We start from the raw sequence: 16,841 nt of genomic DNA, 5'->3' as shown, positions 1-16,841 counted from the left end.
CATCCTGAGTGTTCATTGTGGATAATAATGAAAAATTTTAATTTTAAATAAAGTACAAACAAGTTAGACAACTCAACACAAAAAATTTGATCAAACTAGACTCATAGTGAGAGCACAGTTTTTTAGAATTTCAAAAAAACAACTGCAATTGTGACGTCACTTTGACGTACTTCCTCAAGTACGTCAAGTTTGCTCAAACTGTTTGATCAAATTATTTGATGGTGAGACGCGGCTTTCAGGATGTGACGTCACTTTGTGTCACTTTATTTCCTTTAAATTGAAAAGATCGCTTATTAAGTACTATAGGCTAGACCATCAATTAAAGAAGAAAACAATAACTGGCTGTCAGCTGTCACATGTCAAAATTTTCAAAACTACAAGATTCTGATTCATGATTTTCAAAATATAAATATTTTGATCATTTTGAATAATAAATTAATGTCTTTTAGTTTTATTTTTATGACATAGTTAAATTAGTATTTCATCGTTTAAAATCATATAATAAAAATTTAACGGCATGGAAAACTATAAAGACGTTCATTTCTTTCATACAACTTCCCAGGGCAATATTTATACAATGGTAGAGTTACCACTGCCAAATGGATCAACTAAACTCTTGGTGGCTTCTCTAAAAAGAGAAATATTCTGTTATGAGTTTCAAGAATCGCCTTCTGGTTCACTTATTCCCTCTAGCAAAGAAGTTTCTTTCACCTATATACCTAGTAAGTCAACTTTTAGTACATCTTTGCAACTAATAATGAACAAATATTTTTGCTGCTTCAGTTCAATTCAAATAGACCTTTTTGCATTTTTTAAAATTCAATTTGATAGCTGATTTTTTAACCCATTAACGCCCAAGTTTTTTTTTATTTAAAAATCTTTACTTTTAGGGTTAATTTGATGAAAATGTTAATAATTTAAACCAAAAAAAAACAAGTTTTTCGGTTTCCTGTCTTTTTTTAAAAAAATTATATGGTGTTACCATATAGTAACGCTGGGCGCTTAAGAAATTTTTAGGATCGCTGATACCAAATTTTTTAATTTTTTTTTTAAATATTTATTTGAGAATATTTTCATCGTCTGGTGTGGTATCCTATAAAACAATTAACACACAAACCAATGTTGCATTTTTTACACATTGTTCATCCAGATGTTGTACATCTGTCTCCAGCATATCGCCTTCTACTGCTTGATGTAACAAATGGTCGAAGCGATCAAAACGAAGATCTGGCAAGTTCTGTCTATGTAGGCTAGGTCTTCCTATATATAAGGGATGACTTCCATATCTTGCGAGAAGAACTTGTGCCAATTCTCTCCTAAACGATAGCAAGGATATATTTTGTTTTATATAAATGCCATGAATTATGGACTGCAACATCCAACAACCATGTTACAATTTGCCAGTACCATTTTTTACTGCAAATTGCTACTAGGTAGGTTGAAACACCTTGATCCAACCAGTCGGTACCCACCATATTTTGTTGTATTCAGCAATATGTGAGGCCGACTTACTTGAATGTGGCCTTTTTCTTCATGAGAAAATATTTTTACTGTGCCCAATGCTGAACCACCACAACTCGTAGATGCTATTGTAACAACAGAGTTATCTTTCCATCGCACCAGTAACACTATCGCTTCTGCTAACAAAAATCCACGACTGAAAAAAAATAAGATTATCACTCCGTAAGCGCCCACTGCAACCATATGGTAATGGCGTACTTTGACTATTCCTACCGAATTCTCTACATTTAATTGTTGATAAAATACAACAATTTATAATAGGTTGGGGTATAATAAACTTAGTTTTTTTTTTAAAATATGCAAATATAGTTACTAGAAGACTGTCAAAAATTGCTTACGCAAAATGGACGTCCATCTTTTTCTATAAATTTAAACCACACTGTCATATGATTATCTCTCGACGGTTGAGAAAAGGCTAAAATACGAATTCGTTACGTTTTATGGGTGCCTGAAGTATTCCTAGAAACGATAGTTCTCAAAATATGTGGCTGACTAATTCCATGGGCATACCGCAGAATTTTTAAAAATCATGTGTTTTACGTTACCATATGGTAACGCTGGGCACTAATGGGTTAAGCAAAAATAATGCAATTTACTTGTGTAGGTCTGTTCTGACGAACTGAGCAGCTGGACAGCTGAGTAAGCGGTAGCGTTCAGATGACACTGCTGGAAGTCAGTCACTGTGAGATTTACCAAGCGTTCCCTATTGCCGCTGGATACAACCAATAAGCTGCTGATGTTGTCCAATCTCACCCTATAGGTATGTAGGGATGACTTAAGTGGCTGGACAACTGAGTAAGCGGTAGCTTTATAAAACCTTTTTATTTCATTTTCATTCTTATCTGCACTTGGGGCATAGCACTGTATGATATCGATATTGACTGAGCAGGACTTGAGCTGTTATAAGAGGGTTCTATCTGAATTAGACGAAATGAATTACACTGGTCAGTGCTGGACCAATAGGCAAAGTAAACAGTTGCCTAGGGGTTTCGGCCCCAAAGGGGGCTCAAGGGCCCAAAACGAAAACTATAAAATTGTTAAAAAATAAATTTTTGCCTCTACCCAAGTGACAATATTATAATCTAAACAATAAGTTTTTACCAGTCGTATCTAGTTTGAATAATACCTACTAAAATATATTTTTATACCCTCAAATGTTGAAAAACATTTCAGGTACCTAGTAAACATAATAAACTTATTTCAATTTGGACATTTCTCACATACATTCTGTGAAGTTTTATAATTCTATTGTATGTACTAAAACTCAAGATTATTGGTGTTGGATGGATAAACATCGATGTTTCTTTCAATTTGATGTTTATATCAAAATTATTTCTTCTTAGTTTGGTTTTGATCTTTGCACACTTGATTTTGCAATCTTAGTTGGTTTTATAAATTTGCACATCAAATTGATTAATATTTTATTCTAACTTTTCATTTTAAAGCAGTGCAAAGGCACTTTTAAGTGATCGCTGAACACCTTAATTTTTTACTTAGTGTATTTTTATCTGTTGTGCTTGGTGTAATATTGGAATTTAAGCATTTGTTTTGATCCCTGCAATATTTAAACCAGTTAAGATATTTTCAATAAAATGTATATACAATCGCTGTAATGGTAATTACACACTCTGATTTTGGATGGTCGATTTTATATCAGCCTTACAAATTCCTATAGTGAACCACATGTGAGAACGGGTCATTGCAGACTCACCGACTGCTGATCGGCGGCCGTGCATGTGTGCAATGTGCAAATATTAAAGCTATACAATCTTGTCACATTTAACCTTTCAGGTCACTTATTTTTTAAAGGTGGAAGCTTAAGAGCGTAGGCACAAAATTTCATGCTAATGCTTTTTAAATGCATTCATTTTTTTTCGAATACTGAAAAAATTAATATATATTTTCGGAAAATTTAAAGCATAATGAAAGATTACAGTATTACTGAGGGTCGAAAGTCCTTTAGAATAAACAAAAAGTTTCTTTTGAATGAGGTATTTGAAATTAAAAATCACACTCAATTTTTTCTTTTTTTTTTTTTCACCCCTATAACTTACTAAAATAAACATTATAGAATCTTTCATTCTGCATGTAAAGTTTTCAAAAATGCTTATTAGTTTTATCATGATTCGAAAAAATGAATGCATTTAAAAAGTATTGGACCTAAATTTTGCGCCTAGGCTCTTAAAAGCCCCCGGTTTCATGGTTCTTGTAGTAAAATATAGGATTTACCTAAACATTTCTATCCATTTTTTATACAAAAATAAAAAATGAAATAAAATCGTCGTTGGCACAAAAACTCTGAAGTTTCGTTCTCTATAATTTGCTACGTATATCTATAGCATTTTTGGAATTATTATCAAAAGAAAATGAAATTTACATTAAAAAATTATGATTTTTAAATCATATTTTTTTCAAAAATATTCATTCTAAACCGGTCAAAATATTTAAGGTTTTAACTAATACTAACTAAAAAAAGTCTTATAGGAATTATTATAAATTTTAATTTTTGTGGAAATAACGATGTTTTATTTTTCACTTTTTTCTAAAAAATTCGAAAGTGTCCTCTTATTTTCATCATAACTTGCTTAATTTTGATGTTATTAACTCTATTAACTCATCCATTTGATACCTGATTACTTTGACAAAGTGTTTAATAAGTATATTTAATAAGATGCATCGTTTTCCCGTTATTTAAGCTTGAATATGTACTGATGTGATCTTGATTATTGATATGAGATAATATTCTTATATGTTACTTAATTTAATCAATGTATTAATACTAATCTAATTAATTAACCCGATCACATATCAATATGTTTTCAATCTCAGGGCGAATTATAAATTAATTACTTACTTCCGTGGCTTCTAAATATTTCTTAATGGTTCCTAATCGGGATAGAAAAGAAAAGAGTAAAAAAAAATACACATATGGGTTACAATTATAATCAAAATATTTTTTATTTTATTTAAAAAGGCAATCAATGCTTAATATTTGCTATTTCTTATTATTCTTAAACATAACATTTACAAATGGGAATCTTATTTCCTTTTGGTTTTCAATTGAAAGTTTTTATTAACATTTAACTATTAGGAGTTATTAGGAACAACTCTATTTAAGTTTGATGAAGCTTTTCTGATATTATTGATTATGTTATTCAATTTTTTATGTGGAATTTAATACGAAAACCCATACATTCATGTCCAAACAAATGAGACTGACCTTTTCCTGGTGAACTGAAAATGTCCTCACACAAGACCCTTTCCTGCTATCCTTGGCTGCGATCAAACCTCGTCCTGGCTTCCAGTGATGTTCTCCTTTGAAAAACTAGCTCGAATAGCTCTCGTTCCTGCTTTTGTCGTGATGCTGTGTTCTACCTTTTTCGAAACTGCTATCAGCTACCGGGACACTCTGGGCTCAAGGAGGTTCTTTTACTCTCGACCTGGCCTACTTCTCGTTCCACGATAGATACTCCACACTCACGGAACCACACCGGCTTTCCCACTCCTCGAACACTACCGTCTACTACTCGACTTCACTTCTCGACAGCTCAAAACATTCTTCTCTCACTTTCTCATCCATTCCCCTACTTTCTAAATATCCCTTCCAGATTCACAAATCAATCTTCCACCACCAACTCTCATTCGTAATATTCCTCAAAACCAATTTTTAATCTTTCTAAATATGCTTAATGGATTTCAAAAGAAAATATTTAATTCCCATTCTAAAATACTTTCTAACTATTTACAAATTTTAATGACCTATTCTCTCTTTCAAATGAGTCTTATTTAGCATAGGCTAATGATCGAAACCTTCCGCGAAAAACGATAATGAACTATCATCTATTTCACTGAGTTTTATTTAGCATAGGCTAATGATCGACCTTCCGAGAAGAACGATAATGGTACGCGTCATTCACTTTGTTTATCTAAGCACATTGTTCCGAGTTTCGTACGCTTATTCTAATCACTTCTTAAAATTAAATATAACAATTTGTTGTATACAGGTTGTTCTAAATTTATATGCCCGTGGTTGAGAAAATTGAAAATATTTTATATTAAATTGAATTTTGTTTATAATTATCAACATTTAATTTTCATATCAAATAGAAATATAACAGTACCTATAATCCAATAGAAAATTATTGATAGCACAGTTTTTACGACACAGGTCAGTTGTAGGTACCTATTTACGGACAATAGGTTTGAATACTTGCAGGAAAAAAATTTACTTTCAATTAACTGTAACTTACTTTGAATTAATATTAAATGGTTTTTGATTAAGAAATTTATTGGATTTTTTATTAGCTGCAAAAAATTTATTTTTTATGTAGTTATGTACATATTTATATTTATATATTTTATGTATTTATATATTTATTTATTTTGATGACTTGATATAATATGTTTTGCTAAAAATTTATCCCCCTATCCATTTATGAGGTTATTTTCATCCCTTGAGAAGAGGTGGCAACCGCCTCTGTTTATATGATCTGTAATAATAATAAATTGATTTTAAAATAAAATTTTTAAATTTGAAAAAAATGCTTTTTTTTCAAAATAACTTAAAAGTTATTAGAGATACCAAAAATCACAAACCATAAAAAAGTAGACTTTGCTTTTCTCATAGCTCATAGCTTTTATTGCCTAGGGGCTAAAAGATTCTTAATCCGGGATTGAGACTGGTTGATGTTTTCCCTTACTAAGAAAAAAAAATAAAAAATAAATAACCATTTTCAATTTCGTTGCAACACGAAACTACAGCCGCATCATTATTCCAGTTCAATCAGAGAGTGCAGCAAGCACCTCTACCGGTTTCGAAACTTATTAGTCTCTCATCAGGAGGCACATATGCTGCTCTCTCTGACCCAACTAGGACAAACCCCGGCGTGCAGTCACGAATTGCAACGAACAAAATGGCAGGGATGCCCTAGCGGCAACTGCTCGCAAAAAACTAAGTTTTCAATCTAATAGCACATAAAACAACATACAAAAATGTTATTCTACATCCTACCAGACTGAAAACAATGGGAACCTTCTCTGGTAACACCTCCGAGGCATCTACAATTTGCAAGCCTTAACGGATGCTGAGACTAAGGAAGATGAGGGAATTTTCGAATTCCAACGAGAATGGTTCCGTTGGAATCCATCCCTGCCATTTCGTTCGTTGCAATCCGTGACTGCACGCCGGGGTTTGTCCTTCTTGGGTCAGAGAGAGCAGCATATGTGCCTCCTGATGAGAGACTAATAAGTTTCGAAACCGGTAGAGGTGCTTGCTGCACTCTCTGATTGAACTGGAATAATGATGCGGCTATAGTTTCGTGTTGCAACGACATTGAAAATGGTTATTAATTTTTGATTTACATGTTTACTCTGATTGAAGTACGAAGGGAACCATTCTCGTTGGAACTTTACCGCGCTGAGCAAATGGGACGTGAATTATAAATTGTAAAATTCCCTCTTCTTCCTTAGTCTCAGCATCTGTTATGGCTTGAAAATTGTAGAAGCCTCGGAGGTGTTACCAGAGAAGGTTCCCATTGTTTTCAGTCTGGTAGGATGTGCTATTAGATTGAAAACTTAGTTTTTTTAGTTAAAAAAAATAGTCCAACAGAAGAGGTTGATAAATTATAATTTTAAAATAATGGTCAATAGGGTAGTTTGTTGATTCTACAATTATATTTTAAGATTTTTTTAATGTGGAAATCAAACCAAAAATATTAAAAAGTTTCTTTGGAGAATTTATGACATTCTCACAACTTGGGAATGCCATAGGCCTATAAGCAAACAGCCAAAATATAGTTATCTGTATAATCTAAATAATAATAGCATGCAGTCACAATGATAAAATTAACATATTAAAATGTACTTAACTATAATACATTGGAATTAATATAAAATCATTAAGATAAATGTGTATTTACATATTATAGACCTGGATCCCGCGTACAAAAAAAGTTTATTAATAGCAAGCTGAAAATTTGTTAAATAGTTAACGGTGTCTAGTCAGACAAACTTTGATGTACGGGAACACTGGAACAGGGGAAGTTTTAATTGTGGAACAGGTTAAAAATTTGGAATGTCAGACTACGAAAACGTTCCATGTACACTCACATGCAAAAAAATCGATCCACTAAAAATTTGGTCATTTAAGTTTCAAAATTCCTAAACTCGTTGTTCGATTTAAGTGATTTTTTTACCACGTTATAGCCTTATTCATTGACAATATGGCTGTAATAATATTGTTGCTAGACAGTCAAACTCATTGTATACTGAGTGTACGAATCAAACTGTGTTTTTTTCTCAAAGTTCGCATCACCTTGTGGACTATTCTAGCACATATAAAATACTGAAATTTAAACCTAACTATAGCCTCAGGTTTTCTTAACATTTTGTCTTTCGATTCATTCGCTTATGTTGGATAATAAAAAAGTTAGGTACTTTAACAACTGGCCACGTTCGTCATCAGTACAGGGTTTTTTTGAAATAAGTGTGGCCAACTTTAAGGGGTAATTTTACACATGAAAATAATGACAGTTTGCTTAATAATCATATGTCCGCAAACGCTTCGTTTCAGAGATACGGGATGTTCAATATTTTTTTACAAACTAACAATTTATTTATTGCTTTAAAACCAGTTGATATATACAAATCAAATTTAGTGGGTTTTAAGACGTAGTTATTGCACATTTTTTGACATACAATTAAGAATTTTATATTCACCATTGGCGTGCGTACGGGTAATATTATGGGTCATAATACCCGTTTGCGCGCCAATGGTGAATATAAAATTCTTAATTGTATGTCAAAAAATGTGCAATAACTACTTCTTAAAACCCACCAAATTTCATTTGCATATCTCAACTGGTTTTAAAACAATAAATAAATCGTCAGTTTGTAAAAAAATATTGAAATCCCGTATCTCGGAATCGAAGCGTTTGCGGACATTACGATTATAAAGCAAATTGTTATTATTGTCTCATGTAAAATTACCCCCTAAAGTTTGTCACACTTATTTAGAAACACCCTGTACTGATGACGAACATGGCCAGTTGTTAAAGTATCTAACTTTTTCATTATCCAATATAAGCGAATGAATCGAGACAAAATGTTAAGAAAACCTGAAGCTATAGTTAGGTTTTAATTTCAGTATTTTATAAATGCCAGAATAGTCCACAGTTTGATTCGTACACCCGGTATACAATGACAGTTTGACTGTCTAGCAACAATATTATTACAGCGATATTGTCAATGAATAAGGCTATAACGTGGTAAAAAAATCACTTAAATCCAACAACAGGTTTAGGAAATTCGAAACTTCAAAAATGACCAAATTTTTAGTGGATCGATTTTTTTGCATGTGAGTGTATTTTGTCGGACTGAATTTCCAATTGATTTGTTACCATTTCATTAAACTCTCATGCAAAAATCAGACTGGTATTTATCACCAACTGGGCATTTTAATGAGTGGAACACGTCAAATGACATGAATCATGTTGGTTAGTAATATAGCAGTCTGATTTTTGCATGAGAGTTTAATGAAAGGGTAACAAATCAATTGGATGTTCTGTCCAACAAAATACATGGGACGTTTTCGTAATCTGACGTTCCAAATTTTTAAACTGTTCCACAATTAAAACTTCCCCTGTTCTAGTATTCCCTTACATCAAAGTTTGTCCGACTAGACACCGTTAAGCTATTAACAAATTTTCAGCTTGCTATTAATCAACTTTTTTTTGGTACGCGGAATCCAGGTCTATTAAGCTTCTGATAAAAAATAGTTAAGTATTTAAATGTCAATTTAATTTGTATTTTTTTTTTGGTTCAGACTAATAGGCCTGGATCCAGCGTACCAAAAAAAGTTGATTAATAGCAAGCTGAAAATTTGTTAATAGCTTAACGATGTCTAGGCGGACAAACTTTGATGTACGGGAACACTGGAACAGTGGAAGTTTTACTTGTGGAACAGTTTAAAAATTTGGAACGTCAGATTACGAAAACGTCCCGTGTATTGTGTCGGACAGAACATCCAATTGATTTGTTACCCTCTCATTAAACTCTCATGTAAAAATCAGACTGCTATTACTAACCAACATGATTCCTATAATTTTTGACATATTCTTCGTGTTCCACTCATTAAAATGCCCAGTTGGTGATAAAACACCAGTCTGATTTTTGCATGAGAGTTTAATGAAATGGTAACAAATCAATTCGAAGTTCTGTCCGACAAAATACATGGAACGTGTTCGTAGTATGACGTTCCAAATTTTTAACCTCTTCCTCAATTAAAACTGCCCCTGTTCCAGTGTTCCCATACATCAAAGCTTGTCCGACTAGACACCGTTAAGCTATTAACAAATTTTCAACTTGCTATTAATCAACTTTTTTTGGTACGCGGGATCCAGGTCTAAAAGTTATAAAACCTTATTAAAACAAAACAAATGTAGATATTTATCATACTCCTTGAATAATTCTCATCATATTTATTGACATGACAATCCTCTATGGATTTTGGACTACTTGCAGAGGAGTCACAACTCACATCGATTCCTAGGAACTTCCCTTAGAATCATAAATTCTTCTATATTATCAATGCATCTTCTATGTCATCGTCCTCGACTTCTTTTGTCCTCTCGGTTTGAGAATATCAATCTCTTAGTGTACTCGTTATCTGGCATCCTAGGAATGTGTCAAGGCCCATCGTAGCCTCCACACCTTAATACATTTCACAATATGTATCTGGATCTGTATATAGCTGGTAAAATTCAAAGTAAAATCTTCAGCTCCATAGCACATTTAATAGTCTCTTGTCGTTTTTGGGATAAAGTCCATGTTTCAGCCCCATATTATATCAAAACCGGTCTTATTAAGGTCTTTAAAGTCTTAAATGTTAAGCTTTACTGCACGTTTTAAGTTTTTATTTCACAGATGTGTCTAAAGAGTTCTGTTTGCTATTTCTATTTGTCTTTTTACTTCGTCATTTGGTGTGACTAGCGATCCAAGATATGTAAATTCCTTGACTTGCTCAGAGGTACCTATTGGTTAATTCGGATTTTTTGTTGAATATTTTGAAGGTTTTTTGCAAGATATACATATTTGGGTATTTCCTCATATTTAAGTACTAGTTCACTTGCAGCGTTCATAAACTTTGTAAACACATCTCTCACACTTCTGTTCGCTATAACGATATCTTCAGCTAATGCGAGAATTTGTGTCGATCTATTGAAGATTGACGATATTAAAGTTCGATTGACGGTATCGTTATGTTGATGATTGTTTATTGATCATCTCAGGTAACTCAAATACAGCTGATTTATTACTTTCTAAAATTAACCAAATCCACCCCAATATTAAATTCACCATGGAATTAGAGTCATCCCAATCAATTAATTTTCTTGACCTCACTATTACCAGATTAAATGACCACTTCGATTTTAGTATATTTAGGAAATTAACACAGACTGACCATGTCATACCACTATCCTCTAACCACCCAATGTCACATAAACTTGCCGCCTTCCACAGTTACATACACCGCCTTGAAACCATTCCCTTATCACAATCCAATTAAAATAAAGAATTAAACATACTGCGTCAAATAGCCTTTAATAACGGTTACGATCTCAAACATCATAGACAAGCTCATTCATAAAAGACAGCTTAAAGTCTTACGACATGCTGCGTTCCCTAGGGATTCGACAACCAAACCTACTTATGCTTCTATACCCTTTCACCAAGATAGACTATCTGGGGATATTTTAAATATTATCAAAAAATCAGTAGACAACATCCAGATTTCTTTTAAAGTATCCAACAATTTAGGACAATCTCTATCAAATACCAAAGATAGTATCAATTACATGAATCGTAGTGGTGTCTATAGACTACAATGTTCTGACTGTGACGCTACTTACACAGGAAGAACTTGTAGATCACTTGCTTCTCGCTCTCTTGGACACACCAAAAGAGAGAACACCTCTACCTTTTCTCAACATCTTAAACACAAAAATCATACTTTAAATATACCAGATGATGTCACTCTACTTTACAACATCCCACAGAAAGACTTCTTGAAATTAGACTTATACGAGGACCTAGAAATAATCAAAGAAAAACAAAAAATGCCCGAATTGTGTCAACCGACATGTTTCATTCAATCGTGACTTCCAACCACTCCATCGACAACTTTTTTCTTAACACATTTACAATATTACTTCACCTTCCTTCTACTGCTTAGTTCACATTCACACTTATAATTCATCTGGTACAAGCCACAATAATCCCTTTTCATTTTCAGCCATCAAACCACTTTTATCTATCCATAACATACATATAAATTACTGACATCATCCACAGGCATACACATTATATAAATTTTCATCTACATACAACCCTTCATCATATTTCTAAATATCACTATTCTCACCCTAGCTATTCAACCTGTCATTACCAACATATAACACTTATCTATAGTAAAACCAAATCAAAAGCCCAATTTTCTTTCTAGGTCCCGTTCATGGTCGTTTCTCATTACCTTCCTCACAGACGTTTCATATCCCCAGCCCCTATTGTCATCATCTTACGACGGTTTTGGTTTTTGGGCTCTTAGGGATCCGGGCAGCCGGCGAAGTTTTCAGGAATTGGTCGCCTAAGTTTGAGCTTGTGCTTTCCAATGATACATCCCCCTAGATTATTTAAGACATTTTTACACTTCAGTCACCCCCATTGTGATTCCTTTAAATTTACACAAATCCCAACAGCTGTCAATAAGTTAAATAAATTCGATAACTTTACATTAACACAAAATTGTTTTTTTAAATCTTAGGTTTTTTTGACAAAAAGATTTTATTACTGATTTCAGTTATCGAATATGTATTAACATTTGTGTAATGTGGGTTGCCTATCCATCTCCACTAACAGTATACGCAAATACATTTTTAAAAACATTTAGTTTACTGAATTTCAAATGATAATTTTCACAATGGAGTGTGTTGTTACATCATTTCTAATTTTAACAAGTTGTAAATCATAGTCTTTAAATATGACAGGCTAATTTTTCAACTTTCTGTGGAACTGTCATTTCTCTCTTGTCATCGTTCTGAGGTCTCCACCTATTTCATTGTCATTTGCTACCAGACTTTCACCATGTAATCAAGTCACACCACAGCTCAGATGTTACCTGGGGCATAATATTAAAATAGTTAAACATCCATGCTTTAATTTTCATTTTTAACTGATGTTTCCTTAACGGACCACTTATATAGGGCTTTGACCCACATATTTTTGTTAAACTATATCTTGGTGGTTAGCATGTAAACTTCACGTGAGTATAACCGACAGCTTTTTTAACCATAGTCCAAATTTCAATCTTTGCATTATTTTATCAGATTATATTCATTTTAGGTAAACACTGATGATGACTGGTAAACCAGTCGAAAACTAGTTATGTGATTGTGATGTAGCCCTTTTTAGGGATTTTAAATATTGTATACCTTTTATAAAGGATTTACTATTTTTTTTTTATATTAAAGTTCAACTAAAACTAATATTTATCTACCTACTGCCTTTTCCAAGGAAATATTAAAGAGGTAGGACTCTAGCGTATCTCCCTGTTTTGGACCCTTATTAATATCACAGAACCTAGATATTTCTCCTTGAATTCTAAAGCACGAGCTTACATTTTGCATTGTTAGTTTTGTCAATTTAACTAACTTAGTTGGGATTATATAAAGTCTATCGTTGCATTACTTATATAGTGCAGTTCTTTTAATATGATCATAGTATGTGGCTGCACAGACGTATACTGAAAATACCAAGTTCAACTCAAACTAATATTTATCTACCTACTGCCTTTTCCAAGGAAATATTAAAGAGGTAGGACTCTAGCGTGTCTCCCTGTTTTGGGCCCTTATTAATATCACAGAACCTAGATATTTCTCCTTGAATTCTAAAGCACGAGCAGCTTACATTTTGCATTGTTAGTTTTGTCAATTTAACTAACTTAGTTGGGATTATATAAAGTCTATCGTTGCATTACTTATATAGTGCAGTTCTTTTAATACGATCATAGTATGTGGCTGCACAGACGTATACTGAAAATACCATGGACGGCTATGCTGACAAATATGGCAGTCCTTAGTGAGCAAATGCTGCCCGCGAGCTGCTTGATAACATCAAATATAGAAAGATGGCCTATTTTGGACACGTAGTAAGGGGAGACCGGTATAATATTATTATATTTATGATCAACTTATTATGATGGGTAAAATCGAAGGACACAGAGGAACTGGTAGAAAGCAGGCCTCTTGGTTGAAGAATATCCGGTAGTGGACGGGAATAAAGAAAGCTGAACACCTATTTAGAATAGCTCGAGACAGAGACAGTTTCGCCATGTTAATCGCCAACGTCAAGGGAACTTGATATGGCGCTTTAAGAAGAAGAAGTATGTATCTATACTATATTCTAGTGACTCTTCTGAAATTTGCCTATGTGCGTGTATTTGGTGTATAGTGACTTTCTGGCAGTAAATCCGCATTGGTAATGTCCAACAATATCCTTTGTAAAAAGTTTAATTCTCTAAAAAAGTATATTGCCGAATATTTTATATGCAGATACTATCAGTAATGCCTCTATATAGTTCTTGCAATATGTACTCACAATTTTTTACATAATCTGCTAATCAGATTAACAGGATGGTGACCTTGGCATCAGCCGAATAAAAGGGGACCTCCGTACGAATTGGGCCATACTTTATGATTGCGAGTGACCTCCATATCAGCATAAAGATGTCCTCGAAATAAAGAGGAACTTAGATTAAGATGGGATAAACTTAGCCCCAACGTGATAAACTGAGACTACCAACGGGATAAAAAAAACCTCTGAATTAGGTGGAGCATGAATTACCCATGGGTTAAATTTGGATTCCAATTAGATGAAAAAATACAAAAATAAATATGCTAAAAAAACAAAAGATACAAAATTAAGCTTATCTTGAAAGGGGTCTCGAAACACATGTTGAACGTCCTTGTATCTTGACGTACACCGGAAAATAAAATTGAATTGGAAAGGTGTGTCTTTTTACAGAAACAAAAAATTTATCAGGACAAAATACCGTTTCCGAATTTGACTGGAAATATTAGTATTCTTGGGTTGTCTTAATGAATTTTGGAATATTTAGAATAGTTGCAAACAAAATATATGAGTACTGAAAGCAAAGTCCGCATTTATAAGACATATGTTAGACCCGTACTGACATACGCAGCTGAGACAAGGGGCCGAGACAATAAAGACCAAACAAATAATAAGAACAACAGAGATGAAAACCCTAAGATCCATAAGAGACAGACAAAATAAAACCCTAAGATACAAAACGAAGACATTGAGCTAGGCGTTCAAAACGTATTGAGATAGGCAAGAGCACGACGATGCATGCGGAAAGATCACCCTGAACGTATCGCGAAATGAGCGAAGGCACAGAAGTCTAACACCAAGCGACCCATAGGAAGACCCAAAAAATGATGGTAAGAGAACTGGAGCTTTGGATCGCAGCAGAGACTGTAACAGAAGAAACAGGATATAGTCCTATTAAAAGAAGAAGAAAACAAACCCTGACGGGCATAATCGGTACATCTAGCGGCATTTCGAAAAAAAAAGGGATTACTCGTATAGCGGGTACCGAACCTAACGGGAATTTGATTAGCATGGCCAGTGTATTTCTTCAGAACTTTTTACATAGATTAAACTTATGTACTGATAGTTGTTATAAAATCTAATAAAATAGACGAAAATTAGTTTTTCTTGATCTTTATTTGTGTTTCGTTCTATATGTTAGACACACATTTAATACTATTATCTTCTTTAAAACATGATTTAAAATATTACCTACAAATTGACCTGAATAATTGATTTTCGTTTTTAGATGGCGCTGAAATTATTTCTATGGATGCCTTTAATAGGTCAACGACTGGCATTGAGTTCGTTATTGGAATCACGATAATTAAGGTAATTTGAAAGTTTCTCTTGGTAATATAAAATCGGTAATGGAATTGACATGATTGAGTTTATTAGAATATTAGATCATACTGAATTACCATTTTAAAACATTTGACGTAACGCTACTTTCATTTATCTATCACTCATTTTTTTATGCACATTTGAGGTGATTTTAATGCACAATTACATCGATGCAATAGAGGGTATGAACGTGATACACTAATCGGTTAACTAACCGCGCAAGGTAGTCTGCGGCCTATGTAAGGTAGTCTGCACAAGGACTTTCATAAATTATGTGTTGTTTTTTTTTTTGGAATGTTATCTTTGACTGATCGGAAAAGAGATGAAAGCTTTTGTTGGGGCATTTTAATGATTTTTTCAGTGACACCTGTGATGTAAGGATGAAAAGCTTTCGTATAATGAGGGTCTTAGTCTTTCGGTTGAGATCGAGCGGGAGATTGACACCTGTGGACTCTCCCATTAATCGGATTTTCGCGGTAACCATTTTTTTCGTGTACGCAGGAATCTGGATATTTTTAACTGTTAACCCTGACCAATTATATTCTTGTTATCTCTAAATTTGCTCCTATAGTATATCCACTTTAAAGCAGTGGCGGCTCGTCATGGTCGGCAGGGTCGGCAGTGCCGACCCACATATTTATAGACACATTATAGATTTTTTTAAATATTTAATTTAATCAGAGTTGATAATATTCTTTTCTGCGAAATAAAAAAATATCTGTGAGATAATACAGACTAAATTTTATTCATTGTTTTTAAAAGAATTCGATCGATCCGATACGTTAAGTGATCCCTGTGCGCTGTGCGTAAGAGACTTTTCAAATTAATGATCCTATAGCCATGCACCCGATTGCGATTGTGTGAATTCTTATTATAAAGCCCGGTTCGGCAAGCCGTCCCCAGAATGACGATTTTTTGTAGTAAGAAGCTATGGAATATTAGCCGATAGGCAACCAATTATACATTCCCCGTATTCATTTGAATGGCAAGTCCGGCAGATACCAATCTGCCAAACGGTGATCTACAAAGGCACGTACCTTGCTAGCGCGCCCGGGATGAAATTACGAAATAAGTAGTTTTACGTCGTTTAATTATTGATATTGTAATTTTTTTAAGTTGTCAGGAATTAACATTTAGGGGACAGGATTAATCGGAGCATTCGTTAAATCGAAGTTAATTACAGAGAACAAATAAACTTGTTTAACAAATACGATCTGGAATTTTCTAATTTACTTTCTGACTCGAAGACATTTAGCGGCGTACCTAAAACAGCACAGAATGATAGAATCAATTAGTAGTTACATTTTGATCCT

The 16,841-nt window shown here is 33.5% G+C and overlaps 1 protein-coding gene across 1 annotated transcript in view; it reads left to right on the top strand.

Annotated features, from left to right (window-relative positions):
- The first annotated feature begins 360 nt into the window (after positions 1-360).
- The window catches only part of LOC114343143 (KICSTOR complex protein kaptin), a 64,455-nt gene continuing 47,974 nt past the window's right edge, over positions 361-16,841 (top strand). The window contains exons 1-2 of the mRNA XM_028293955.2: positions 361-722; positions 15,434-15,516. Of these exons, the coding sequence (XP_028149756.1) occupies positions 518-722; positions 15,434-15,516 (288 nt within the window). The 5' untranslated portion in view covers positions 361-517. The remainder of the gene's footprint in view (positions 723-15,433; positions 15,517-16,841) is intronic.

Source organism: Diabrotica virgifera, chromosome 6 (genome assembly GCF_917563875.1).
Source record: "Diabrotica virgifera virgifera chromosome 6, PGI_DIABVI_V3a".
Taxonomy (NCBI): domain Eukaryota; kingdom Metazoa; phylum Arthropoda; class Insecta; order Coleoptera; family Chrysomelidae; genus Diabrotica; species Diabrotica virgifera.
Note: the sequence above shows the minus strand (reverse complement) of the source record. Positions and strands in the feature narration are given on the sequence as shown.